General features: G+C 42.5%; 1 protein-coding gene across 1 annotated transcript in view; it reads right to left on the reverse strand.

Moving 5' to 3' along the window:
- Positions 1-28,000, reverse strand: part of LOC139416790 (kinase non-catalytic C-lobe domain-containing protein 1-like) — a 47,555-nt gene that overhangs the window by 12,932 nt on the left and 6,623 nt on the right. The window contains exons 4-19 of the mRNA XM_071165861.1: positions 25,349-25,495; positions 23,328-23,445; positions 22,441-23,222; positions 22,064-22,178; positions 21,723-21,794; positions 21,437-21,498; positions 21,118-21,276; positions 20,749-20,826; positions 20,525-20,612; positions 20,210-20,399; positions 19,220-20,022; positions 15,567-15,705; positions 9,671-9,942; positions 6,058-6,416; positions 1,608-1,701; positions 1,415-1,512 (exon numbers count right to left, since the gene is read on the reverse strand). Of these exons, the coding sequence (XP_071021962.1) occupies positions 1,415-1,512; positions 1,608-1,701; positions 6,058-6,416; positions 9,671-9,942; positions 15,567-15,705; positions 19,220-20,022; positions 20,210-20,399; positions 20,525-20,612; positions 20,749-20,826; positions 21,118-21,276; positions 21,437-21,498; positions 21,723-21,794; positions 22,064-22,178; positions 22,441-23,222; positions 23,328-23,445; positions 25,349-25,495 (3,576 nt within the window). The remainder of the gene's footprint in view (positions 1-1,414; positions 1,513-1,607; positions 1,702-6,057; positions 6,417-9,670; positions 9,943-15,566; positions 15,706-19,219; positions 20,023-20,209; positions 20,400-20,524; positions 20,613-20,748; positions 20,827-21,117; positions 21,277-21,436; positions 21,499-21,722; positions 21,795-22,063; positions 22,179-22,440; positions 23,223-23,327; positions 23,446-25,348; positions 25,496-28,000) is intronic.

Raw genomic sequence — 28,000 nt, forward strand, 5'->3', positions numbered from 1 at the left:
ATCCAAATTTTGTTACGTTAGTCTTATTCTTAAATGTATTAAATCGTTTTTTCCTTATCAAGCTACACACATTATCCCTTAATGACAAAGCAAAAACAGTTTAGAATTTTTAGCAAATGTATTACAATTAAAAACTAAAATATCACATTTACTTAAGTATTCAGACCCTTTACTCAGTACTTTGTTAAAGCACCTTTGGCCTCGAGTCTTCTTGGGTATGACGCTAAAAGCTTGGCACACCTGTATTATGGGAGTTTCTCCCATTTTTCTCAGCAGATCCTCTCAAGATCTGTCAGGTTGGATGGGAAGCGTCGCTGCACAGCTATTTTCAGGTCTCTTCAAAAGATGTTTGATCGGATTTAAGTCCATGCAATGGCTGGGCCACTCAAGGACATTCAGAGACGTGTCAGGAAGCCACTCAGCGTCATGGCTGTGCGCTTAGGGTTGTTTTCCTGTGGGAAGGTGAACCTTGGCCCCTGTCTGAGGTACTGAGCACTCTGGAGCAGATTTGAATCAAGATTCTCTCTGTACTTTGCTCCATTCATCTTTCTCTCAATCCTGACTAGTCTCCCAGTCCCTGCCGCTGAAAAACATCCCCACAGCATGATGCTGCCACCACCATGCTTCACCGTAGGGATGGTGCCAGGTTTCCTCCAGACCTGGCACTTGACAGTCAGACCAAAGACTTCAATCTTGGTTTCATCAGACCAAAGAATCCTGTTTCTCATGGTCTGAGAGTCTTCAGGTACCTTTTGGCAAACTCCAAGCGGGCTGTCATTTGCCTTTTTCTGAGGAGTGGCTTCTGTCTGGTCACTACCATAAAGGCCTGATTTGTGGACTGCTGCAGAGATGGTTGTCCTTCTCCACAGGGGAACTCTGTCTTCGTCACCTCCCTTCTCCCCCAATTGCTCAGTTTGGCTGTGCCTCGACACAATCCTCTCTGCGCTCTATGGACATTTCCTTCAACCTCATGGCTTGGTTTTTGCTCTGTCAACTGTGGGACCTTAATATAGACAGGTGTGTGCCTTTCCAAATCATGTCCAATAAATTGAATTGACCACAGGTGGACTCCAATCAAGGTGTAGAAACATCTCAAGGATGATCAATGGAAACAGGATGCACCTGAGCTCAATTTCGAGTCTCATAGCAAAGGGTCTGAATATTTATGTAAAGAAGGTATCCATTTTTATTTGCAATAAATTTGCAAACATTTCTAAAAACCTGTTTTCACTTTGTCATTATACAGTATTGTGTGTAGATTGAAGACTAACATGTTTTATTTCATCAATTTTAGATGAAGTCTGTAACGTCACAAAATGTGGAAAAAGTAAAGGGGTCTGAATGATTTCCGAAGGCACTTTATGCCTGCTTTGTGTTAGTATTTGGGGATTATTTCTGTTCAACCTGTCCGCACCTCCAGATATTTCTTTATAGAGTCTAGAAACTCCACTTTGGACCTCAACTCCTCAAGCTGGACTTTGAGTTTGGACAGCATCAGTCTAGCATCCGAACCTTCAGCAGAAAAACACATTGAAATGGTGTGTTTATTTCTCTATGTATAAACCCCATAGTAGAAATTGTAAAAGTTATGAGGGATTGATTGGTACGTTTGTTTTTTCTCTCTTGATGGAGCAGCTTTTGGTAGAAATATCTGGTCTTTTTCAGACTCTTCGTCTCGATCATAAGCTGCTGTTGAAGCTCCTACAAGTAGAACATTTAATACATAAAACAAAGTAGACACCAAGCCATTCAGATCGTACACTTTAGAACTGTCAAGAGTTCTTTGGCTATCCCTGGAGGAACCCTTATTTTTTTGTTCACAGGTAGAACCTTTTCCCCAAAGATTCAGTTTTTCGTTGGGTGAAAATATTGTCGTAGCAGGGATAGCCGAAGAACCCATTATTAACCATTTTCCCAAAGGTGTATATACAGTACACAACGAGCCTTTTAAGCCCCGTTTCCACTGACACTTAAAATTAAGGCCAAATTAGAGCTGGCTCGAATGGAATTCTCAAAATCAAGCTGGGTCGAGGGAACCCCAGACCAGCGCAGCCCAGTTTCATAACCGGTGCCAGCTCGATTCGAATTCAGGCTGGTGACGCCGTTACTATGCAACCACTACTTTTTTATTTTTTATTATTCATAATACAAAAATCAACTTACATTGCTACATCAAACATGTCTAGCTAACCAAACACAGGTATTAACAATGCTCAAACATACAGAAATATAAATAAAATACAAAAAAGAAACAATTTAAGTGCAATTATATTCACTCTGAAAAATATATTTTATAATGATTCATGAAGATGTTATTCTTTTTGTTATTCACTAGGGTTAGTGTTTTAATAAGATAATTCAATTCAATCAGAAAAATTGGTAATTTTGGTATAGAATTTTGGAATTTTTGTTTGTGTATAAAGTATTTGGCAACAAGAATAAAAAAAAATACAATCATTTCAGTGGTTTTGTTATCATTGCAATTGTAACATATTATATATTTTATGTTAAAATTATAGGTAGTGTTCATAATGGTAAATAAGTACTTTGCAAGGTTTTCCCAAAAATTCAGACACAAATTTACATTCAAAGAACAAGTGAGACAGATTCTCACCTTCTTTTTCACAGAAAACGCAGATATCATCAATAGCCACAAATTTGGACATAGAATTACATGGATATATCTTATGCAAAATGTTGAAGTGCACTTCCTTAACTTTGTTTGGTATACAGTATTTGTAAGGTCTTAACCATGCATTTTTCCAGACAATGTCAGGAATAAGCATGTTCCAGAAAAACTTTCCTCTCGGTGTAAGTTGGTTTTGTGAATGAAGAATTTGTCTTATATATTTATTACAACAAGATTTCTCAAGTAAGCTCACACCTTCCAATCTGAGTTCTGGATAAACTTTGTGATCATTCCCAAAATTAAGATGACTTTTCATAAGTGTAGTTAGACCACTGGGAATGGCTTTGATCACAGAAATAAACTCTGAAAGGTATTGGAAACTCTTTCAATGTTATAAATTGTTCATATGTGAGAATATTACCCTTGTTGTAGAAAATATCAAGGACAAAATCTATATTCCTCTCATGCCAGCTGGGGTAGAACAATGACTTATTCCTTATAGTTATGTCTGAATTATTCCACAAAAGAGCTTTATGAGGGGAAAAATTGTGCAGGAAACATATTTTCCATGCCAGTAAAGCTTGTTGGTGAAACCTAGCCAATTTAGCAGGTAATCTTTCAGGAATATAATTACATTTCAGTACAAATTTAAGACCTTCCAATTTATTAAACACATGATTTGGAATGAAATACCATATTGAATCAGTATCGAGCAAAAAAAATTTCAACCAGTTTATCTTGAAAGTGTTATTTATGTCAACAAAGTCCAACACTTCTAGACCGCCTTCAGCTCTTTGGTTAGAAAGGACATATTTTTTTAGTTTGTGAGACTTATTTTTCCAGATGAAGTCAAGAAAGGTCTTATTGATCTCTTTACAAGTAGCTGGATTTACACATAACTATAATGAGGTGTACACAAAACGAGACAGTCCCTCTGCCTTGGACAGAAGTACTCTCCCAAGTATAGAAAGATCTCTTTGTAGCCAATTATTAAATATAGTTTTAGTTCTCTTAATTTTAGGGGAGAAATTCAAATGTTGTCTGACTAAGTGGTTTTTTGACAGATGTATTCCTAAATATTTAACACAGTCCGGCTGATCACTACTGGGTGCTGACAACTTTTAGCTTGCTTGTCTGGGCTTGTTGCTGGTAGCTAGCACATGGACAATCAGTACTGCAGTAGTCAGACATTACACGAATTACCACCATAGCTGGACCCTTCATACATTTTTGCAATACACAAACTTTTATGAGAACAGTCAGCACTCAAATACTAGCTACCTAACGTTAGCTAGCAAATCAGAGTTGAAACAAGCTAGTTAGCTAGCTAATGTGGGCTAGCAGGAGTTTTAGCAGGCCAGGTCGTATTGAAAGCTAGCTAGCTCCATTATATCAAACCTGTCTGGTTTGCTTGGTTAGCTAGCTAGCTAATAGCCAAAGCAGTGGCAAGCAAGGGTAGGAATTAAGCTAGCTAGCTAGCCTGTTACGCTAGTGACAATACTAACTGTTTAACTAGCTAATGCTAGCAAGCTAAATACATGGCTCTGAGTCTCACTGGCATGAGTATGGGGTAATGTTAGTTACATCATGGCTAGAGGGGATTAAAAGCTAGCTAGCAACATTTGCGACACCAGCTGCAGTCACATATTGGTTACCTAGCAACATGACATAATTTCTCGTTTCTGACGGCTGTGGTGGAAACATAATTTGATCTAGCCATCCAAGACTAGCCCAACCCGGGTTAACTTCAAAGTGCCAATGGAAACAGGGCGTTAGAGTACAATTTAACACCGATATGGACCCATGGCTCTTAAAGAGCCACTGAACACGCTGATTAGCACGCATGTTTATCTGTTGCTCTTTCGAAAAACAAGATTTCAGTCTTGGAGGTGTGTTTCCTGACCGATTCCGCGTTTGGTTAATTATGTTTTTTTCCCCATGAGACACCGTAGACGAATAAGCCTATTTCACATCATCAAAATGAATCTAATGTAACTCAATAAATCTGTAATTCATTTGGACGTTTTTGCAGAGGATGTTTTAGTTGCACACGTTTACATTAAGGATTTTGGTGCTCTTATTTCTGAAGTAAATATATGTGTGACTTGTCTTATGTAAACAAAGTCGGAGCTGCCGGGCAGGTCTGTCTCACTGTCTATGCAATTTGATAGAGAGCAAACAACACCGCTTTTCACCCCCATGTTAGTGGGCAAATGGACATCGTCAAATCAAAACCCAACCTTCATTTACCCGTTGTGACGCACAGATTTTAGATTTTTTAGACAAGACTGACTTGATGACTGACTATTTACACTTTGTAGTACATTTTGACACTAGAATAACTGTTTCGGACTCATATCGATGCCACATAGGCCGTTTTCAAAGGGATTTGTTGCTTTTCAAAGGCAGTCGGTCTATTAAGGTCAGACTATTCCACTGAAGGAGCAGGTAAAAACGTACATAATTACCATCAAAGCATACAGAGAGGACAGACCATCATTATTCTATTACACATGACAATGACTTTTATGCCGAAGGGTAGATAGATATGGAGAAAATAATGTGCCAATTACCCTAAAACCTCCAACTCTCTTCCTATTCGCCTCAAATCATGATTATATGCTGATTTGCTTCAGCTAATAATGTTGTTTTGCTTGGTTTTAACTAATAATCTCATAGCTTTTTCATGAAATGCATGCACTTATCCAAACATGGAGTTTGACTGAAAGTGTAATTACCAATTAATTATTCATTAGTAAATTAGTTAATTATTCATAGTAAATTATGTCAAGATACTATTTTGTGCATGCTCAGACTACGATAGGTCATCATTCAATCCATTCATTTTAAATGAGACTAATAGAAAGTGCATGCTTTTATAAAAAGTGCCACTCCTATGTAATTGGCATTACCGTAATGCCATAATGAAATGAATACAGCTTCATCATTGGCTGCAATGCAACAAACACTACCTGGATAAAATCCATTTTAAAGAGAGAGGAGTCCTTTGAATATAGTGAGCATTAAATGAATGTTGAACAGTAGAATTAGAACAGCCTTAGGCAATGACACTACTTGCCTTAAACATTAAACATGATTTCGCTTTATTTTAGTCTGCTTGTTTTTCTGGCATTTATATAGATATTCACATAATTATGATATAAAAACTAATCATTGTTTATTTCAGATGCATGTAACTTTTTCATTATGTACCATTTGGTAGAAAGTAGTAACTAATCATGTTGAATCTTTGAAGTATCAGACAGTATACATTTACCACGTCTTCTAAAATGAGAGTCACATATTTACACATTTACAAAAAAATCACTATTCCAAACATTGAGACCATGGTATCTGTATGGTCTGTCATCACTCATAGCTAGTCTATTATATTTAAGCTCAATAGCTTTTCCTCCCAGGTTACCCACCTGTGTTTTCAGCTCCAGGCACGGGGACTCACTATGCTGTCCCAAGTTCCTAGCATATTCCACCACATCCTGACTAAAACAGTCCCCTCCATAGAAGGCCAGGGCCCAGGCTGGGCTGTGGCTGTGGCTGGACTCCTCTGCTCCTGAGCTGGGGGAGAGGAGACAATGAGACACCAGAGATTCTGTATCCTCCATGTCCTCGCAGCAGTCAGGGCTCATCTGGCCTCGGTGGCCCACCCTCAGTGGCTCGTCCGTCCCCCATAGAGAGTCAGCTTCAGAGGGGCTTTCATCGCCGCCCCCCACTGGATGCTCGGCACTCTCCATAGCCCCCTTAACCAAACACTCAGCAGCTCTCAATCCTGGACCAGGAAACATGGCAGAGAAGGAAGAGAGAGAAAATGGATGGGTCAGGTAGTCCGTATGTGTGTTCGTGTGTGTGTTCATGCACACATCTGTGTGTGCAGAGAATTTGAGAGGTGGAATTCTCGCAGGGCTGAAGCTTTCTTTTGGTGAAAGGCTCTATTAAATTTGTTATGTGGTATGCTGTTAAACGCTAACCTTGTTATATTGTTTGATTCTGCATCACAGGCGTCCTCCACCTTCGAGTGTGAGCAGACTATTTTTACTCTGATTTATCATCTCACAAAGTATTTTGTGTGAAACTGAAGGTGTGCGCAAGTGTGCAGTGCCTGTTACCAATGGGTCTTTAGGCGTCTGTTTGAGTGTGTATTATGCTAATTGTATGTATTTGCGCGTGTAGATGGAAAGGACGTGACTGTGCCTGTTTCCACAACAACTCTCTCCAGCTGAGGAGATCATTGTAACATCACAGTGTGATTTGAGCCGTCTTGAATAAACTGTGCTCTTAACAACTTAATCCAACCGCCAATCATTCTCCTAACAACTTGATTCAACTGCTGGATTTGTCACAACATCTCGCTACAGTATACAACTTCATCTAACTACGTCATCTCACAGACATTTATCATGATAATGCTAACAGCGATGACAGTTGTGAAGTCATGGTAACAGTGATAACAGTTGTGAAGTAATGGTAACTGTAATGACAGTTGTGAAGTAATGGTGCTAAATTATATTGCTAGAGGACTCCTGATATCTACATTATGAATATAATTACTGTCTTTGTTTTTGCTAGCTAGGGCCATCTCCTTTAAGTGCTGCCTGTGTGAACTGCTGAATGCTATTAACTTGCAGATGATTGTTGACACATCAACCAGGATTAAGGGGCAGGGCAATTTGTGACTGTTGTTGTTTTGGTAATCAGTGGCTGTATTGGAGCGGTTTCACCTCTCCTAGGCAATCAGCAATTAGTACCGGGAGGTGTGCTTGTGTGCTCTTCACCTTTGCAAGGCAATTAGCAATTAGTACTTCAGTCTCGTCTGTTTTCAAAGCGGCAGCTGTAAGCAGCGGTCTCGTCGCTAAACTACGATTGTCGCCGAAACAGAGAGAGTTCTGCCAAGTTGTTCTGCAGTGTTACGAGAGGAAGGCTCCACACCACTGTCTCCCTTGAGTATTTTACCTAGTTATTCTCAATCTCAATTTGCTATTTTGTAGCTTTGGCAACTATGTGTGTGTTTTCTATCCTAGTTCGCTCCTCCCCCTGTAGGCTTTACAGACGCTCCCCACCCCTTGGCTGCAACCCTTCTGATTTAGCGCACAACCCATGTGGAATTCCTGGTCTCTGTGTGGTAACCTTCCACAGATCTGTGCCTCGACACCATCCTGTCTCGGAGCTCTACGACAATTCCTTCAACCTCATAGCTTGGTTTTTGCTCTGACATGCACTGTCAACTGTGGGACCTTACATAGACAGATGTGTGCCTTTCCAAATCATGTCCAATCAATTGAATTTACCACAGGTGGACTCCAATCAAGTTGTAGAAACATCTCAAGGATGATCAATGGAAACAGGATGCACATGAGCTTAATTTCTTGTTTCACAGAAAAGAGTCTGAATACTTATACCTTATTAACATATGTTTTTTTTTTATTTAAAAAACCCTACACCCCAACCCAAGGACTCCGCTCTGCCACCTCTGGTCTCGTGCCACCTCTGGCAAATCTAAAACCCTACTACTTCAAAGCATTTTTGTTGTTGTAATTTGACCCATTTTTTTCTCGCCAATTTTGTGATTACGATCTTATCTCATCGCTGCAACTCCCCAACGGGCTCGGGAGAGGCGAAGGTCGAGTCATGCGTCCTCCGAAACATGACCCACCAAGCCGCACTTCTTTACACCCGCACATTTAACCCGAAAACCAGCTGCACCAATGTGGTCGGAGGAAACACCGTTCAACTGACGACTGTAGTCACCTTGCAGGTGCCCGGCCCACCACAAGGAGTCACTAGAGTGCGGTGAGCCAAGTAAAGCCCCCCGGACAAACCCTCCCCTAAATCAGACGACACTGGGCCAATTGTGCGGCGCCCTATGAGATTCCCCTTGGGTTCTTGCCATGAGGGAGATCTTCGTGGGCTATACTTGGCCTTGTCTCAGGATAGTAAATTGGTGGTTGAAGATATCCCTCTCGTGGTGTGGGGGCTGTGCTTTGGCAAAGTTGGTGGGGTTATATCCTGCCTGTTTGGCCCTGTCCGGGGTTATCGTCGGATGGGGCCACAGTGTCTCCTGATACCTCCTGTCTCAGCCTCCAGTATTTATGCTGTAATAGTTTGTGTCTTGGGGCTAGGGTCAGTCTGTTATATCTGGAGTATTTCTCCTGTCTTATCCGGTGTCCTGTTTGAATTTAAGTATGCGCTCTCTAATCCTCTCTAATTCTCTCTTTCTTTCTCTCAGAGGACCTGAGCCCAAGGACCATGCCTCTGGACTACCTGGCCTGATGACTCCTTGCTGTCCCCAGTCCACCTGGTCGTGCTGCTGCTCCAGTTTCAACTGTTCTGCCTGCGGCTATGGAACCCTGACCTGTTCACCGGACGTGCTACCTTGTCCCAGACCTGCTGTTTTCAACTCTCTAGAGACAGCAGGAGCGGTAGAGGTACTCTGAATGATCGGCTATGAAAAGCCAACTGACATTTACTCCTGAGGTGCTGACCTCTTGCACCCTCTACAACCACTGTGATTATTATTATTTGACCCTGCTGGTCATCTATGAACATTTGAACATCTTGGTCATGTTCTGTTATAATCTCCACTCGGCACAGCCAGAAGAGGACTGGCCACCCCTCACAGCCTGGTTCCTCTTAAGTTTCTTCCTAGGGAGATTTTCCTAGTCACCGTGCATCTACACCTGCATTGCTTGCTGTTTGGGGTTTTAGGCTGGGTTTCTGTACAGCACTTTGTGACATCAGCTGATGTAAGAAGGGCTTTATAAATACAATTGATTGATTGACTCCCAGGTCATGGTTAGTTATGCCAAAACCCAGGATCGAACCCCAGGCTGTAGTGAAGCCACAACACTGCGATGCAGGGCCTTTGACCGATGCGCCACTCTGGAGACTCAAAGCTCATCTTAAATAATCCCACAGCACCCCATCCTCACACCCCCTTCAGTTGTGAAGTAATGGTAACAGAGATGAGTGATTGAAGTAATGTTAACAGTGATGACAGTTGTAAAGTTACAGTATTTCCTTTCCTACCTGGGCAGACATGATGTTGACCATCCTCTGATTCAGTATCTTTATGTTCAGGTCTAGTCTCTGTTTCTCTGAGTGCAGACAGGGCCCTCTGGTGTCTCTCAAATCTCTCCCACGCGTCTGAAGCTACAGGTCCACTGTGGTGCAGGTTGCCGTTCAGGTCGACATGACCACGCCGCAGTGCCTCCCTCTCCTCTGCTATACAGCTGGAAACACTCAGGGGTGAGGTGGCTGCCCTTTGCCATGGCTTTGATGGAGACTGTTCATTAGAGCCTCTAAATATGGCACATCAGCAGCCAGAGGGAGAGAGTAAACACAAAACAAGTCACAGCTAGTCACAAACATCACAGCCACACACCGACCACTAGACAAACACATAAACACAGACAAAAACAGGCAAAACACACTAATTCAATAAAACGGAACGCAGACTATAAGAGCTCAGACTGAAAAGTAATTGAAACATCAGACAGTAATTAGACACAACATAAACAATGCAAACTAAATAACGGGAATTAACAACTCAGTCAATACGAAAACACAGCAACAGACAAATAATCATATGAGAAATCTAGACAGATAATTGAAACAAGCCCACTCCTCACAGGCATAATTAAAACAATTAAGTAGGCCAACATAAATTAATTAATCAGAACAAAACAATCAATAATTAGCTTGAAAAAAACAAACAATCCTTAGTGGCTCCTTAGCATCTGACTGCTGGGGTTGAGTGGTCCAAAACGGTTTGTATCCAAAGCAGAGTTGTTCTGTTTGTATCCAAAGCCTAGCGTTCCAGCACCAAATCAAACTGTATTTGTCATATGCTCCAAATACAACCTTATAGTGAAATGCTTACTTACAAGCGCTTAACCAACAATGCAGTTTTAAGAAAATACCTAAAAAAAGTCAGTGATAAAAATAACAAATAATTAAAGAGCAGCAGTAAATAACAATATCAGGGCTATATACAGGGGGTACCAGTACATAGTCAATGTGCAGGGGCACTGGTGTTAAGGTAATCGAGGTAATATGTACATGTAGGTAGAGTTATTAAAGTAACTATGCATAGATAAGAACAGAGAGTAGCAGCAGTGTAGAAGGGGGGGCAATGCAAATAGGCTGGGTAGCCATTTGATAGATGTTCAGGAGTCTTATGGTTTGGGGGTAGAATCTGTTAAGGAGTCTTTTGGACCTAAACTTGGCGCCCCGGTACTGCTTGCCGAGTGACAGCAGAGAGAACAGTCTATGACTAGGGTGGTTGGAGTCTTTGACAATTTTTAGGGCCTTCCTCTGACACCGCCTGGTATAGAGGTCCTGGATGGCAGGAAGCTTGGCCTCTGTGATGTACTGGGCTGTACGCACTACCCTCTGTAGTGCCTTGCGGTCAGAAGCCGAGCCGTTTCCATACCAGGCAATGATGCAACCCGTCAGGATGCCCTCGATGGTGCAGCTGTAAAACCTTTTGAGGATCTGAGGAGCCATGCCAAATCTTTTAAGTCTCCTGAGGGGGAATAGATTTTGTCGTGCCCTCTTCACGACTGTCTTGGTGTGCTTGGAACATGTTTGTTTGTTGGTTATGGGGACACCAAGGAACATGAAGCTCTCAACCTGCTCCACTACAGCCCCGTTGACGAGAATGGGGGCGTGCTCGGCCCTCATTTTCCTGTTATCCACAATCATCTAATTTGTCTTGATCAAGTTGAGGGAGAGGTTATTGTCCTTGTACCACACGGTCAGGTCTCTGACCTCCTCCCTATAGGCCGTTTCATCGTTGTCGGTGGTCAGGCCTACCACTGTTGTGTCATCGGCAAACTTAATGATGGTGTTGGAGTCATGCCAGTTCGTGCAGTCATGAGTGAACAGGGAATACAGGAGGGGACTGAGCACGCACCCCTGAGGGGCCTCCGCGTTGAGGATCAGCGTGGCGGATGTGTTGTTACCTACCCTTACCATCTGGCAGAGGCCCCTACGTGATGAGCTTTGAGGGCACTATGGTGTTGAACGCTGAGTTGTAGTCAATGAATAGCATTCTCACATGGGTGTTCCTTTTGTCCAGGAGTGAAAGGACAGTGTGGAGCGCAATGGAGATTGCATCATCTGTGGATCTGCTTCAAAAGTACTGAACCTTTCTATTCTCATAGCTTCTACAGATTGTAAATTAAATTAATATTTTTGTTAAAATAATTATTATATTATTGATTGATTATGACTTTTCAAATCACCCAGTATTGCTATCTGCAACGTTAGTTCTAGGCAATTCTTCAGCCATTCCTGGACCTGTGACCAAAAACGAACTACATATGGACAGTACCAAAATACATCATAATCTAATGACTCTGTTATATATATATTATTATATATAGCATTCTATTGGTTGCAAGAATTTTGTATAATAGTTTAAAACATTTACATTTTTTGAATAGCGCGTTGTTTTGCGCTTCCCTTTATAGTCTAAGCGTCGGAGCATGTGTTGTACGATTCGATTTGATGGTTCGTCAGAGGGCATAGCTCCTTGAAAGCGGCAGCTCTACACTTTAGCTCAGTGTGAATGTTTCCTGTAATCCATGGCTTCGGGTTGGGGTATGTACGTACAGTCACTGTGGGGACGACGTCATCGATGCACTTATTGATGAAGCCAGTGACTGATGTGGTTTACTCCTCAATGCAATCGGAAAGATTCCCGGGAACATATTCCAGTCTGTGCTAGCAAAACAGTCCTGTAGTTTAGCATCTGCTTCATCTGACCACTTTTTTATAGACCGAGTCACTGGTGCTTCCTGCTTAAATTTTTGCTTGTAAAGCAGTCAGATTTTGCCAAATGAAGGGCGAGGGAGAGCTATGTACGCATCTCTGTGTGTGGAGTAAAGGTGGTCTAAAGGTCCCCCCCCCCTCTGGTTGCACATTTAACATGCCGATAGAAATTAGGTAAAACTGATTTAAGTTTCCCTGCATTAAGGTTCACTAGGAGCGCCGCCTCTGGATGAGCATTTTCCTGTTTGCTTATGGCTGTATACAGCTCACGGAGTGCGGTTTTAGTGCCAGCATTGGTCTGTGATGGTTTGTAGACAGCTACAAAAAATACAGATAATCTCCTCTAGGTAGATAGTGTGGTCTACAGTTTAGCAAGAGATACTCTACCTCAGGCGAGCAAAATCTCGAGACTTTCTTCAATATCGTGCACCAGCTGCTGTTTACAAATATGCATAGGCCCCCACCCTGTGTCTTACCAGAGACTGCTGTTCTATCCTGCCGATAGTGTATAACACGGCAGCTGTATGTTATTAATGTTGTCGTTCAGCCACGACTCGGTGAAACATAAGATATTACAGTTTTTAATGTCCCATTGGTAGGATATATGTGCTTTCAGCAGTACGGATGTTAAAGGCAGATTAGCCACTCGTCGCCTGATCCTCACAAGGCACCTCGATCTCTTTCCGCAAAATCTCTGTTCTTTCTCCAGCGAATGATGGGGATGAGGGCCTGTTCGGGTGTTTGGAGTAGATCCTTCCCATCCGACTCATTAAAGAAAAATTATTAGTCCAATTCGAGGTGAGTAATTGCTGTTCTGATGTCCAGAAGCTCTTTTCGGTCATAAGAGATGGTAGCAGCAACATCATGTACAAAATAAGTTACAAACAATGCAAAAAATAAAATAAAAAAATAGCACGGTTGGTTAAGAGCCCATAAAACGGCAGCCATCCCTTCCGGCGTCATCTTTCCAATAAGCTGCCCTAGCAGTGAAAGGCTACTCCAGTTGACAGTCTAAAATCTCCACTCAGAGCATTGTTTGTCTGTCTGTCCAAGGCTGTGATCTCGGTCTGTATCATCACCACAGAAGATGAAAAATGATCTCAACACACTGCCCCAGCCGTTAAGAGCACGGCAACCATGAGATGAAACAGTATCTAAGTAAACTGACAAGCTGCACATCTCCTCACCACACTCATGTGCCCCTCCATCTGTCGTGTTCTGCATAAGTAGGAACAAAAAAGGGGTGAGTCATTGCACCTTTTCCTTCATTCATGTACACTCCTCAAGGATCCGTATGACTCTGTTAGGCAGGAAGAACCATAAGTAGCTCATTAATGGTGGAAGGCCAATATTCCCGAGACAAACAAAAAACTTGCTGGAGAAAGCCAGAGCCAGTGGAAGTGTGTGTCTGAAGTGCATCTTCTGTGAATGCTGATTATGAATGGAGTGTGCGTGCATGTGTGTGTAAGGGGGAGTGGTTGTAGCATCTAAAGTGCCTATGAGTTGTTGAGGACTCACGTGAGAGAAATTAACATTCTGAACACAAACACTGCCAATTTTGGGCTTTTCCCCTGCTCAGAGAGACAAACTAAGCATGTTGACGGAGAATACTTTTAAGGAGAACTAAATCCTTCTTATAGTATTGACAGCCCTTCCAGCTAAAGACAGTTTTATGACAACGGCATTATTTTTAGTTTAAGGGCGTAAATTAAAGAGTGACTGAATCGAAAAAGCAACTGCTCTTTTTGAAAATGGTGTATATGGCATCGATATGAGTCCAAAACAATTATTTTAGGGTCAAAATTGACTACAAAGTGTAAATAGGATAATTTCTGTCATGAAGTCGGTCTCGTCTAAAACAGCTTTTTTTTTAAAAGTAAGTTTGTCACAATTTACACAAAGGTTGGGTTTGGATTATAATTAACACATTAACACATGGTGGTAATGCCTAGGGAGAATTGTCATGCATGGAGTAATTTGTCGTGGATTGATTCTCGTGGACCGATACAATGGCGAGGATCTGTCAAGGCTCAAGTAGAATTATGTGATTACGAGCAGCAGTAGTTCCTGGTTTTGGGGTTTTGTTGGTTGATTATTTGATGAATCAGAATTGGGCAAAATTGGTGCTTAAACTGGTGCAGTGATTTTCAAGCCAGTGTGAGGAAGATAAACTGTTTCCACTAGATTCTGCAGCCACAAAGTCAAAATTGTCTGTATTGTAAAAAATAATAATCTGAAAACAAAAATGTGCTTTTTGGCCATGATAAACACAGGTGAAATTAGCAGAAGGGAGGGGTTTGGCCAAGACTTTGCTTCCTTCCTTTGCACAAAGGTAATCACAATTGTTAATGGCATTCCCCCCAGAAATTAAACTTTCATGAGATAATTTGACTTGTGGGTAAACAATATTATGCAAAGAGAAACAGTCTTCTCAAAACAACATGGTGTGGTTACTTCCCATGCCATTATCTTTGGCAATAGCTTGATGTGCAATGCACATATTGCTCAAGAAATGCTCTAGTGAAAATGGGCCTCCATAAAGTTGTTCAACAATCTTGTGCAGATCGCCAGTATATCAATTACATCCAAAGCTAGCTAATAGTTCTGCATGCTGTCAACCTTCAAACCTGGGATTGGTGTTGTGGGTGACTGGTGAGTAAATGTTGGTTATGCTAGCTAGCTACATTATTTGATAATGCTAGCGAGCCATACTGTGATGTAACTAGTGAAAGACAAAGCCTCTCACTAATGTGTAATGTCAGAGGAATATTTGCATTGTTAACGTTAACAAGCTAGCTACCTTGCTAACAATAGCTTCTTTAACTGCAAGGTGGAGGGATCTCGATTGGCTATCATGCCAGATTTGCTAACTGTAGCCTATTCATTGGCAGTTCAGGTTTGATAGGATGTAGCCAGCTTGCTTTTAATAATGTTCCAACTTGAACTGGCTAGCTAAGATCCCTGCTAGCTAACGTTACCTAGCTAACTTGCTAACGTTACCTAATTTACCTCATGCATTCCGTCTATATATAAATGAAAGTGTGGATCTTTTTTCAATTGTATCATTTATCTTCTGTTATGCTTATGTTATTGAGAGAAGACCTGTGTTTGGATCGCCAATGAAACGGGCAATCACTGACATACTCACAGAGACAATTGGCTGTAGTTGACCACACAGTGTAGCACTCCCAATAAGTCCTCATCCCAGTAAAGGTCACAGAACTTCTCTTTCACAACATTGCAGAATGTCTGGTACTGTAGGTCCTTCAGAGACAGGAAATACTCCCCTTCAAACACATAAACATGAGACAGTACATCAATGACAGTTTTTTTAGACAGAAAGCTTGTCATACAAGTTCACACCAGATACCATACTCTTTAATGACACAACTCGCATGATGGTCGCTGGAGATGATGGCTTCCATTTTATTGGCTTTTAACCAACCGTGCTATTTTGTTAGTTTTTTTTCGCATCGCTTAACTTTTTTCGTACATAATGTTGCTGCTACCGTCTCTTATGACTGAAAAGAGCTTCTGGGCATCAGAACAGCGATTACTCATCTTGAATTGGACTAATACTTTTTTCTTTAATGAGTCGGACAGGAAGGATATACTCCAAACACCCGAACAGGCCCTCATCCCCGTCATTCGCTGGAGAAAAAAACAGAGATTTTGCGGAGAGAGATCGGAGTGCCTTGTGAGAATCAGGCGACAAGTAGCTAATCTGCCGTTGCCATCCGTACTGTTAACCAAAGTTCAATTGCTGGAAAATAAATGGGACTAACTAAAAGCATGTACAGTATATCCTACCAACGGTACATTAAAAACTGTAATATTTTATGTTTCACCGAGTCGTGGCTGAATGACGACATTATTAACATACAGCTGGCGGGTTATATACACTCGAGCGGCAGGATAGAACAGCAGCCTCTGGTAAGACACGGGGTGGCGGCCTATGTATATTTGTAAATAGCTGGTGCACGATATATAAGGAAATCTCGAGATTTTGCTCGCATGAATTACCGTATCTCTTGATAAGCTGTAGACCACACTATATACCTAGAGTTTTCATCTGTATACATACCACCACAGACCGATGCTGGCACTAAGACCTTACTCAATAAGCTGTATACAGCCATAAGCAAACAGAAAAACGCTCATCCAGAGGTGGCGCTCCTAGTGGCCGGGGACTTTAATACAGGGAAGCTTAAAGCAGTTTTACCTCATTTATATCAGCATGTTAAATGTGCAACCAGAGGGGGGAAAAACAAGACCACCTTTACTCCACACACAGAGACATGTACAATGCTCTCCCTCTCCCTCGCCCTCCATTTGGCAAATCTAAGCAAGAAGTATCAGTGAGTCGGTCAATAAAAGTGGTCAGATAAAGCAGATGCTAAACTACAGGACTGTTTTGCTAGCACAGACTGGAATATTCTTCTGATGGCATTGAGGAGTAAACCACATCAGTCACTGTCTTCATCAATAAGTGCATCGATGACGTCGTCCCCACAGTGACTGTACGCACATACCCCAACCAGAAGCCATGGATTACATGCAACATTCACACTGAGCTAAAGGGTAGAGCTGCCACTTCAAGGAGTGTGACTAACCCGGAAGCTTATTATAAATCCCGTTATGCCCTCTTACGAACCATCAAACAGGCAACGCGTCAATTCAGGACTAAGATCGAATCGTACTACACAGGCTCTGACGCTCGTCGGAAATGGCAGGGCTTGCAAACTATTACAGACTACAAAGGGAAGCACAGCCGAGAGCTGCCCAGTGACAGGAGCCTACCAGACGAGCTAAATAAATTCTATGCTCGCTTCGAGGCAAGTAAGACTGAAACATGCATGAGAGAATCAGCTGTTCCGGACGACTGTGTGATCACGCTCTCCGCAGCCGATGTGAGTAAAACTTTTAAACATGTTAACATTCACAAGCCTGCAGGGCCAGACGGATTAACAGGACGTGTACGCCGAGCATGCGCTGACCAACTGGCAGGTGTCTTCACTGACATTTTCAACCTCACCCTGTCAGTCTGTAATACCAACATGTTTCAAGCAGACCACCATAGTCCCTGTGCCCATGAACACTAAGGTAACCTACCTAAATTACTACTGACCCGTAGCACTCACGTCTGTAGCCATGAAGTGCTTTGAAAGGCTGGTCATGGTACACATCAACACAATTATCCCAGAAATTCTAGACCCACTCCAATTTGCATACCGCCCCCAACAGATCCAAAGAAGATGCAATCTCTATTGCACTCCACACTGCCCTTTCCCACCTGGACAAAAGGAACACCTATGTGAGAATGCTATTCATTGACTACAGCTCAGCATTCAACACCATAGGGCCCTCAAAGCTCATCACTACGCTAAGGACCCTAGGACTAAACACCTCCCTCTGCAACTGGACTTCCTGACAGGCCACCCCCAGGTGGTAGGGGTAGGTAACAACACATCCGCCACGCTGATCCTCAACACTGGGGCCCCTCAGGAGTGCGTGCTCAGTCCCCTCCTGTACTCCCTGTTCACTCATGACTGCACGGCCAGGCACGACTCCCAACAACATCATTAAGTTTGCCAATGACACAACAGTGGTAGGCCTATCACCGACAATGATGAGACAGCCTATAGGGAGGAGGTCAGTGACCTGACCGTGTGGTGCAAGGACAACAACCTCTCCCTCAACTTGATCAAGACAAAGGAGATGATTGTGGACTACAGGAAAAGGAGGACAGAGCACGCCCCCATTCTCATCGATGGGGCCGTAGCGGAGCAGGTTGAGAGCTTCAAGTTCCTTGGCGTCCACATCACCAACAAACTAACATGGTCCAAGCACACCAAGACAGTCGTGAAGAGGGCACAACAAAACCTATTCCCCCTCAGGAGACTGAACAGATTTGGCATGGATCCTCAAAAGGTTTTACATATGCACCATCAAGAGCATCCTGACGGGTTGCATCACTGCCTGGTATGGCAACTGCTCGGCCTCCGACTGTAAGGCACTACAGAGGGTAGTGCGTACGGCCCAGTACATCACTGGGGCCAAGCTTCCTGCCATCCAGGACCGCTATACCAGGCGGTGTCAGAGGAAGGCCCTAAAAGTTGTCAAAGACTCCAGCCACCCTAGTCGTAGGCTGTTCTCTCTGCTACTGGCAAGGCAAGCGGTACCGGAGCGCCAGGTCTAGGTCCAAGAGGCTTCTAAACAGCTTCTACCCCCAAGCCATAAGACTCCTGAACATCTAATCAAATGGCTAACCAAACTATTTGCATTGCACCCCCCCCTCTTCTACACTGTTGCTACTCTGTAATTATCTATGCATAGTCACTTTAATAACTCTACCGACATGTACATATTACCTAAATTACCTCGACTAATCGGTGCCCCCGCACATTGACTCTGTACCAGTACCCCCTGTATATCACCTCGCTATTGTTATTTTACTGCTGCTCTTAAATTATTTGTTACTTTCATCTCTTACTTTTTTGTTGTTGTATTTTCTTAGAACTGCATTGTTGGTTAAAGTCTTGTAAGTAAGCATTTCACTGTAAGGTCTACTACACCTGTTGAAATCGGCGAATGTGACAAATAGAATTTCTCTTTTTTCCATCTCTCTATAAAGCAATTATCCTAACTAAATTCAGTCGGGTGAAAAACAGGGAGAATAGGGCTGCCATACCTGTTTGTGTGGTCTTACCAACTGGTGTGAAGAACTGGTTTGACTGTTGTCAAAACAGATCTGGGGCCATAGGCTACATGAGAATGAATATCAATCTTCATGTTACTTACCCATTGCTAGATCCTCTACACCATTCTCCAGATAGCCATCAAAGGCAAACTCTGCCCTGAGTAGGCCAATAACCTCTTGTAGGGAAGGGTTCATCAGGGGGGAGGGGGGAGGAAGTGAGTCTCCCTGAGAGGGTCCATGGGACTCTGATAGGTGTTCACCCTCACCTTCTCCTGTCCTTGGACCTCCTTCTCCATTCTGGGGATGGGGCATGGACGCTTTGGGGTCCGAGGGTCTGCCATTAAGGCATTCCAAAAGAGGTTCAGCTCCCTGGCCAGGGGTCAGATGGTCTCTAGGGCCCCGTGGATGTGTGGGTTGACCCTGGAGGTAGCTGGAGCTTGAGGTCAGGGGCAGATTGAGCTCCAGACCATGGAGGGACTCGGGGACTGTTATCTGCACTGGCACCAGGGTTAAGTGCCCTGTTAAAGGGTCCTGACGCAATAGGAAGTTGTTGAAAACACCACCACCAGTCAGATGAGAGCAGGATGACGATTGGCAAGAGGAAGACGAAGTCAATTGGGTGGTCGAAGGAGGGAGTGGGTGGTCGGAAACAGGAGTCCTCTGGTTGCTGAGTTTGGGGGAGGTTGGAGGTGGAGAGTTGACCAATGTCCTGCCGCTAGAGGCAGTGGAGGAAAGGTTATGTGTGACCACGCTCCTTTGATTGGCAGGGCTGTCCTGTCCGTTGTCCTGTAGGTCTCTATCTGACTGAGGTAGGGGTAGGTTCTCAAGGTGTGAGGGGGTTTCTCGGTCCTTGGCCTCTTGCACAGGCTGGATGTCATTGCCTCTTGTGACTTCCCTTATAGTCCTGCAACACAAAATGATGTGATAATTAAAAATGCATTCTTGAAATCAGTGCTAACATTCAATGACATCTCTGCCACAATCAATAAAGCAACTATTGTAAGCTCCAACGTGCAAAACAATCAATGGTGTGTGAAATAATTCCTTGACTGGTAGCTCTTATCTCCATTGAAAGGAGGCATACTGCTTACTCCTCAATGTCTGAAGCAGGAAGGGGAGTTTCCTCAGTGTCCCTTTCCCTGGTCAGGACAATGGGGTTGAAGTGGGTGGCAAGGGAAGTGAAGGCCTCTGGAAGCTGGGGGGCTCCGCTAATTGGATAGCTATGGGGAACAGGGCCAGGTACAGGAGCTAATCGGCTCTCAGTGGCCATGGGCACAAACCCTACACACAGTTACAACAATCTCAGTTACAACATCAATACCATTTGATGATCACAAATCTGTATGTAGATGCAAGGTCAACAAAATCGCTTGAACATAATGTCTGAAAAGATGAATTAATCGTACCACTCTTGATACGTGTTGATTCCTGACTTGAGTTTACTCTACTGTCCAATCCATTCTGATCCTCTGCATCAATGTCCTTTGTGAGTGGCTGAAAGGTAAGGGAGGGAGTTATCCTCGACAGACAATAATGGAATAGCAATGTGTCCTCCCTTTCACTCTGAGGGGCAGTATGTTTCTCACTACCCCTGCCAAACAGTAGCTACAGTGGTACAGTGGAGTGGTACCGGGTGGACTCTGTTGATCAGATTCGTCCACACTGTCTCAGCGTTCGTTCCTAGGCGTGATAGATAATCCCGACAGCTCTGTAACAGCAGAAACATAATAAATTAAAATCTTATACCTTAGCACCTAAGATACTTCATTCATTAATTTGTTCATCAAATAAAACTTCATTTAAAGTGTATTTCAAATTGCAACACACTTTACAATAAAGAAACTTTGCTCATTCATTCACAATATATTATGTCACCATTGCGTCTATTAAAAATGCTAAATGATGTTACATATGTAATTAATTTCTACTAAAACATTGATCAAAAGAAGAATAGATGAATGTGCTCTCACTAGAGTGGTTAAGAGCTGAAGCTAGCTACCTTTTTAGCTACGACAATGGAAGGTCTTTCGATGGGCGTCCTCTTGGCCATCTCCAGCAGCAGCATCTTCAACTTCCTGGGCATAGCCAGCTTCTGATTGGCTGACAGGTTGAACTTGGCCGTGGCCCATAGGATGGCAGCCACCCCATAAACACAGGCCTAAAAACAGACAGAAGTCGGACGAATGGACCGAGAGAAAGACATACAGATGGATGGACGGACAGACAGATGACACCCACTTCATCGGTAATCAAAAGCATCTACTTGATGGAGAAGAAGGTTTTATTTTAAAAGATGAATGTCAGAAGTTGAGGCAAACCTTTTCAGTTACGATTCCATGCTCCTGGAATTCAGGGGCCAGATAAAACGCATCGCAGGATCCTACGAGGAAAATTCACGTTGAATTATTGAACGCAACATCCATTTCATAGAATGTTCCTTCAGACACTTTTCTCAGGATAACTTTTGAATATTTGAAGGCACAACAGTTGTAAATAAATACATAAACAGAGGCAAAGAATAAATGGAAAGTGGCAAAGTAACTTTATCATTCCAAACAGAGTACTGCTGACTACCGTGTGCTGCGTAAGCTAAAAGAGCCATACCTGTGTTTTTAGGTTTCAAGAAGAGAACTTCTCCCTCACAACCCACGTACATTGTATCCAGGCACAGGTATGCTTTCAGGAAGGAAATAAAGAAGAGTAAGCCTAAGAGGTTAATATGTTTTAATAAATTACATAAAATGTATGTCGAACTAAACAAAGTTTTAAATGATTTATTGCCACTGCCATAGTGACGTTTCTCATAATAATTTAATCAACAGCAAAGTGGTTTAGAGACCAGACAAAGTGAGGGATTGGATGCTTACTGCTTAGTAAATCATGTAATTGATTTACACAGAGCAGAGAATCAGTGGTTGTTTAACTGAAGAAGTGAGGAGTCCTACCTGGGTAGTCTAAGTAGGTCTGCAGTGTGGAGAGGCAGGTATGACACAGGGCCCATAGCTCATTCACAGACGGTCTCTGCCCACTCCGTGTGAGTAGATCCCTCAGAGAGATCCACTAGGTCACAATCAATAAAAATGAACATTGTTAACATTTCTTTCCCTCTTGGCCAGTTTACCAGTCCCAGATTAAGCCAGTCCTGGACAAAAAACCATGTTCAATGAAAAATCACCACTGAAAGTGATTTTTAGTTCAGGAATAGGCTTAATCTGGGTCTGGGAAACCGCCCCGAAGAGTTGTGAACAAGAACTTTCCTGAAACGAAGGCATGTAAAATCTACGTACATTGTACAGTACATGAAATGGATCCTTAAACTCACCTCATCCTGAGATTGTTCATTGAGGCACAGCATGCTTTTAGTCATGTGATTATTGGGAGTGTAAAGGTTTGAGGTTGAAGTCATGTTGCAAGCAGAGTCGACCAACATGTCTGGGTCTTGAGCTGGGCGGGACGAAGAGGTTTCATCTCGTGTTCCACTTTGACTGTCTGAATCTGTTTCAGCACCACATATGTACAGGGTAGAATCTCTTTCCCCTTCTAATGTCTCACTGTCTCTCGCTGAGTCCCATTGCTCAGAGTCATTGCACTCATAAGGGGCCTTCTCTCGGTCCCCTCTCGTGCTCCAAACAGACCTGTGCCCCATGCATTCCTCAGCTCCTATCTCCGTGAGGTCCGATACATTGACACTTATATCCCCATGGGGCGCGGGCGGGAATGCGGGGGGATTATTGGAGTCTGGAACGGAGCAGGAACGATTCAGAACCCCCCTCACCCTCCCAGCCCTCTCTTGAGCCCTCCTGTGTACAGGAGAACTATTCTGAGATCTGCTATCCAACTGAGAACCAAACATGTCCTCCTCTCTGACACATCCATTCTCTTCCACATCCCCCATACCGTCAGCCCAAAGGGTGGAGTCCCAGGCTCCACACACGTGATGCCGATGCAGGCCGTTGGAGTCGTTTAAGTCCGGGTTCTCTGCCGTGGTATGTGAGACAATGCCCTGGTTTTTGGAGCTACTGTCCTCAGAGTCGATGCTCTTGTGGAGCTGCCAGTTGGGATTGGGTTGCTGCCATCGAGCCTCCCAAGAGCAACGCCACCCATCTGTGGATAGATACACAGGTAGTATGGTTATGGCCACAGTGGACTACAACAGAAATGCACGTTGACATAGATATACACAGACATATCCCGTGTCTAAAGGCAAACCTTGAAATGTTGCGACGGATTCGATTGACAGAACTCTTCGTCCTATAGAAGAGAGTTTCCGGCACAGGGCTGTGGAAGAGGCATCTACTAGCTTTTCCTCTGCAAAGGAGAGGAGGTCCTGAGAGGAAGACACATAATATATCAGCTAGCATAGACATAAAGTACTTTGTGATGCAAAGGTAAGTTTAAGTTTCTATAGAAAGGGTACCTTTCTCACATTTACCATTGAGATTATATTAATATAAATAGAAAACTATGAACTTTAGGGGGTTTAATACATTTTGCCATTTCATTGTTGATGACTCACTGTTGAGGACACAGTGTTGAAACAGATTAAATTTGTTTCCCAAAAGAAAATACATCCGGTTATTGGTGTAAACGTCATATTTGAGTTTTATCCCCTGGGCAGAATTCTTGTTTGGTGCATGACTAGTGACCCTGACGAAGGCACAATGATGCCGAAACGTTGGCGATTTACCCAATAAATTACTGGGAGATCTTATATAGAGTGTGCGACTCGCTTTATGTATTTCTAGAGCAGGACTGTAACATCCTCCATTTTGGTTTCCCCCATCTGTAGTGATGTGCAGTTTGAGAACGATTTGTTCTTTTTGAACAACTATTTTTGACTGATTCGAGTCAGGATTCGAGTGACTTGTTAATTTTAGCCGTTTGTTTGACCTGCTGGCCCCCAATAAGTCCTACAGCATGATTGATACACACTCCTCCGGCTCACGAGGATCTAGACATGTGCTCTGGTCCGACCAATCACTCTCTGTCATATATGCGCGCAAGGACAATAGACCGTGCAGCAGGCAGCATAGAGAAGAACATTGACATGTTTAGAACTAATAATTGATCGCATGGTGCAAGAAGGAATTCAATTAAATATCGAATGTTATGATGGACACAGCTTTATAGAACCAAAACATACACCGCCTCTGCTCAACAAACTCAAACTTGAGAACGAATATTGTGCGATATTGTGCTTATCAACCTCACAGCGGTCAAGCAATGCATTCCATCAAGAGTCGTTCACAATCTAGCCCGGTTGCGTCCACAACTAGATCTCCTTTCAAATGTGTCAATAAATAATAGATTTTGCATGCCTAGCAATCAACAAATGTACACTGTTTAAAGCAGTCACAAATGACAGCTCCAACAAGCCCACTATGGTGAACGAAAGGCTTGTAGAATCATCTTTCGAGTTTTCAGTTCATTGTTCACCGGTAGAGGGTCCTGCGTGCTCTGGGCGTTGCTCACTCAAGTGAACAAAATTTTGCCGAAAGATATGTTCTTTTGACTGAACGAGTCTAAAAGATCTGAGTCGTTAAAAATAGCCAACCTTCCCATTACTACCTATCTACATTGCACTGTCATTGCTCCTCCACACGGTGCTGCTCATGTTCAGTGACTGTGCACATCCAGTTGCATATCAGTATGTCATGTCTCTTGTATCTGTTTGCCAAAGGTGCTTCTACAAAGTATTGACTCAGGGGTGTGAATACTTATGTAAATGTATTTCATTTTCAATACATTTGCAAACATTTCTGAAAACATGTTTCCACTTTGTCATTACGGGGTATAGAGTGTAGATGGGTAAGAAGAATAATACATGTAATCCATTTTGAATGCAGGCTGTAACACAACAACATGTGGAATAAGTCAATGGGTATGACTACTTTCTGAAGACACTGTATTTGGTTATGTTATGTAGAATACTATCATGATCTTGTGATCTTGCAGACATCGATTCAGCTTTGATCTAACGTTATTAAATGAGCACCATTCTCCATTCATCACTGAAATTTGCCAGAGTAGTTTGTTGGTAGCCTGTTCTCTGGGCAGCCACATGAGTAGATCAGAGACTGTGCGTAAAGAAGAGAATCCTGGACATGCACAAAAATGTTGGGTTTTGTGCTATTGGGAAGAGAATTCGGAATCGCAGCCACTCCGTAATTTGTATAAGAAGAGCGTAAAGACAGCACTCCATTAACGTTCATCCATGATGGTGAAGTTACCTGGGGGAGTGGCCTGTCCTCTGGCCCCTCCTCCTGCATCTGCTCCAGCAGTCTCTGAATCTCCTCCCCCAGCTCTGCCTCCAGCTCTGGCTCAATGACAAAGTCCAACGCGGCAGAGAGGGTGGAGCCCAGAGAGTACACATGTCCCTGGAGAAGATTCAGAGCGTCATTGACCTCAAACTGACCCATAACATTCACCACACTGCAATTGTTTATCATTAAAAAAAACAATAAGACTGCTTAGACATGTTTACACTGTACGGACATGTTCACTTTAAACCAGATGGGAATTAAAACCTCAAATTTGTGTTATTTACCTCATGTCATCAGCTCATGTACTAAAAAAGAAGCCATACATCACTACTGTATCCCATAACAACCTCTGTTTATTAGTATAGGCAGCAGAAGTCCTTTGGGCATCTCTTTGGGGTCTTGGTGGAAACCAGGCCTAGTTGGCATGCTTTTGGTTGAGGAAGTAATTCATCAGGCCATCAAGGTGTCAATAAAGCTGCAGTAGGCCAGGCCAAGGCAATGTTCCTCCCTCATATGAGCGCCTTCAGATCCATTAGGCCAATTGCAACCGTCGAAAGCTTCTAGATTATCGCCAGCTGATCTCTCGTTAAAACAACCAATACGGGCGAAAATAACCCGCAGAGCTGATCTCAACTGCAACCAACATTACCGCTCCCTAACGTGGATGTAGAGGTTATCTTTTAGTCTTGATTGCAGCCATCATTTATCAAGACCATTTCGCCCTCCGGTTGTATTATCGTGGGAACAATTTATTCCTACTTTATGAGCAAACTAATGGCGATTTATCTATTTGACAATCAATTCCTTACAACTGAAATAAAGCATTTCCTCATTTACCACGGAAGATCTACCGTGGTAATGGTCAAATAGATAAATCTATGCGAACTGGTATTGTTCCTAAAGACTTGAAAATCACAGATAAGGCACTTTTGCAACTGGTGGATAAAATCTTTACAGCCCTTAACAACAATGAATACACTCTTGGATTCATCCACAATTACTTTCTGAATTGTATTATTATGGTTTTCACGATTATACATATAATTGGTTATATAGTTATGTTTATGATAGAGAATCATTTGCTGATGCAAACGGCTGTGCATCTACCAGGGCCGAGATATCCTGTGGCGTGACACATGGCTCGATAACTGGACCTATGTTACTCCTAATCAATGTCAATGACCTCGCTGCTTCTACCGTACTTCCCATTCTCTTTACTGATGATACCAATTTGATTTGATAAAAAAAAAATTGAATCACTAATTAATGAACTCAGGCCAACTTTTCTGAATGGTTCCAGACAAACAAATTATCTTTGAATGTAAAACAATCCAACTTTATTGTATTCACTAGTAAGAATAGGTAAAAAAATAAAAAATAAAGATTTGGAAAAAAAAGAGCCAGAATCTCAATTAGTGGGAACTAAATGGAACCAGTCACATCAATTAGATTCCTCTGAGTTGTAATTGATAAAAAGGTATCCTGGAAAGATCATATTCAATTTGTCTGTTGCAAAGTGATGAAATATGTTGGTATCATCAGATAGATAAGTGGTTTGGTTCATCAGGCTTGCTTCCTATCTATACTAGAGCTTAATTTACCCATATCTCATTTACTGTAATATTGTCTGGGCCAGTACATATGCCTCATACCTACACAAATGACTCATCATACAAAATACATTTGCATGCCTAGCCACCTCCTCTAATTAGCTGGCACCATCTGCACCTTTTGTTTAAGAAACTCAATATCTTGTCTATTTACAACAATGTACACCAATTATACTCATACCGCAAATGCCGCCCGGACAGTTTACCTAAACCTTTGAATGGATTCTTCCAGGTTCATTCTGAAATCCATCTATATAACACAACACACTGCGATAACCTTCACCCTCCCCACTGCCGCATCTCATAGTCAATTCTCTGTCAGATACAGAGGTACCATACTCTGGAATTCCTGTCTTCACATTGCCAAAATATCATCATCGCTCAATAACTTCAAGCGAAGACTGGGGCTCAGCCTGATGATCCGACTCAGTAATCTCCTCAATATAGCCTAACTCTCACATGAACACACACATTTAAACAAATGATTACTGATCAACGAATTTATTCATTTACAATTAGTGTTATACATTTATAATTAGTAGGTTTTGTCATCTGTTTGAACAAACCTTTATTTTTGTACTTATGTATTGTAGATAGTTTGTTTTGTAGTTTTCATATAATCCCATGGGCTTTCAACCACACCTGCACACTGTTTTTAATTATTAATTGTTTGTATCTGTATTTATCTGTTTATCACTTGTTTTCACTGGTGGAAATAAATTCAACTTAAACTGAAGTTATTTAAAATGGCACGTATTATTTAGCCATTTAAAACGAAACGTTTGAATGAAATATAGGCCTACTACTTCTATATCTTATACTCTAATAAGTGTTTATTTTTTAACGTTCAACAGCCTTATGGTTTTCGATGCTCCTGATAGGTCGATATTTAATTGGGAGGGGATTAGGGAATCTAGACCAGCTGTCTGGTATCATAATCACTTGGCATGGTAAGAACAAGAGATCAACTGATCTGCTGGTTTATCCTTATTGGTTTTGTTGTTACAAC

Source organism: Oncorhynchus clarkii, chromosome 1 (assembly GCF_045791955.1).
Source record: "Oncorhynchus clarkii lewisi isolate Uvic-CL-2024 chromosome 1, UVic_Ocla_1.0, whole genome shotgun sequence".
Lineage (NCBI taxonomy): Eukaryota > Metazoa > Chordata > Actinopteri > Salmoniformes > Salmonidae > Oncorhynchus > Oncorhynchus clarkii.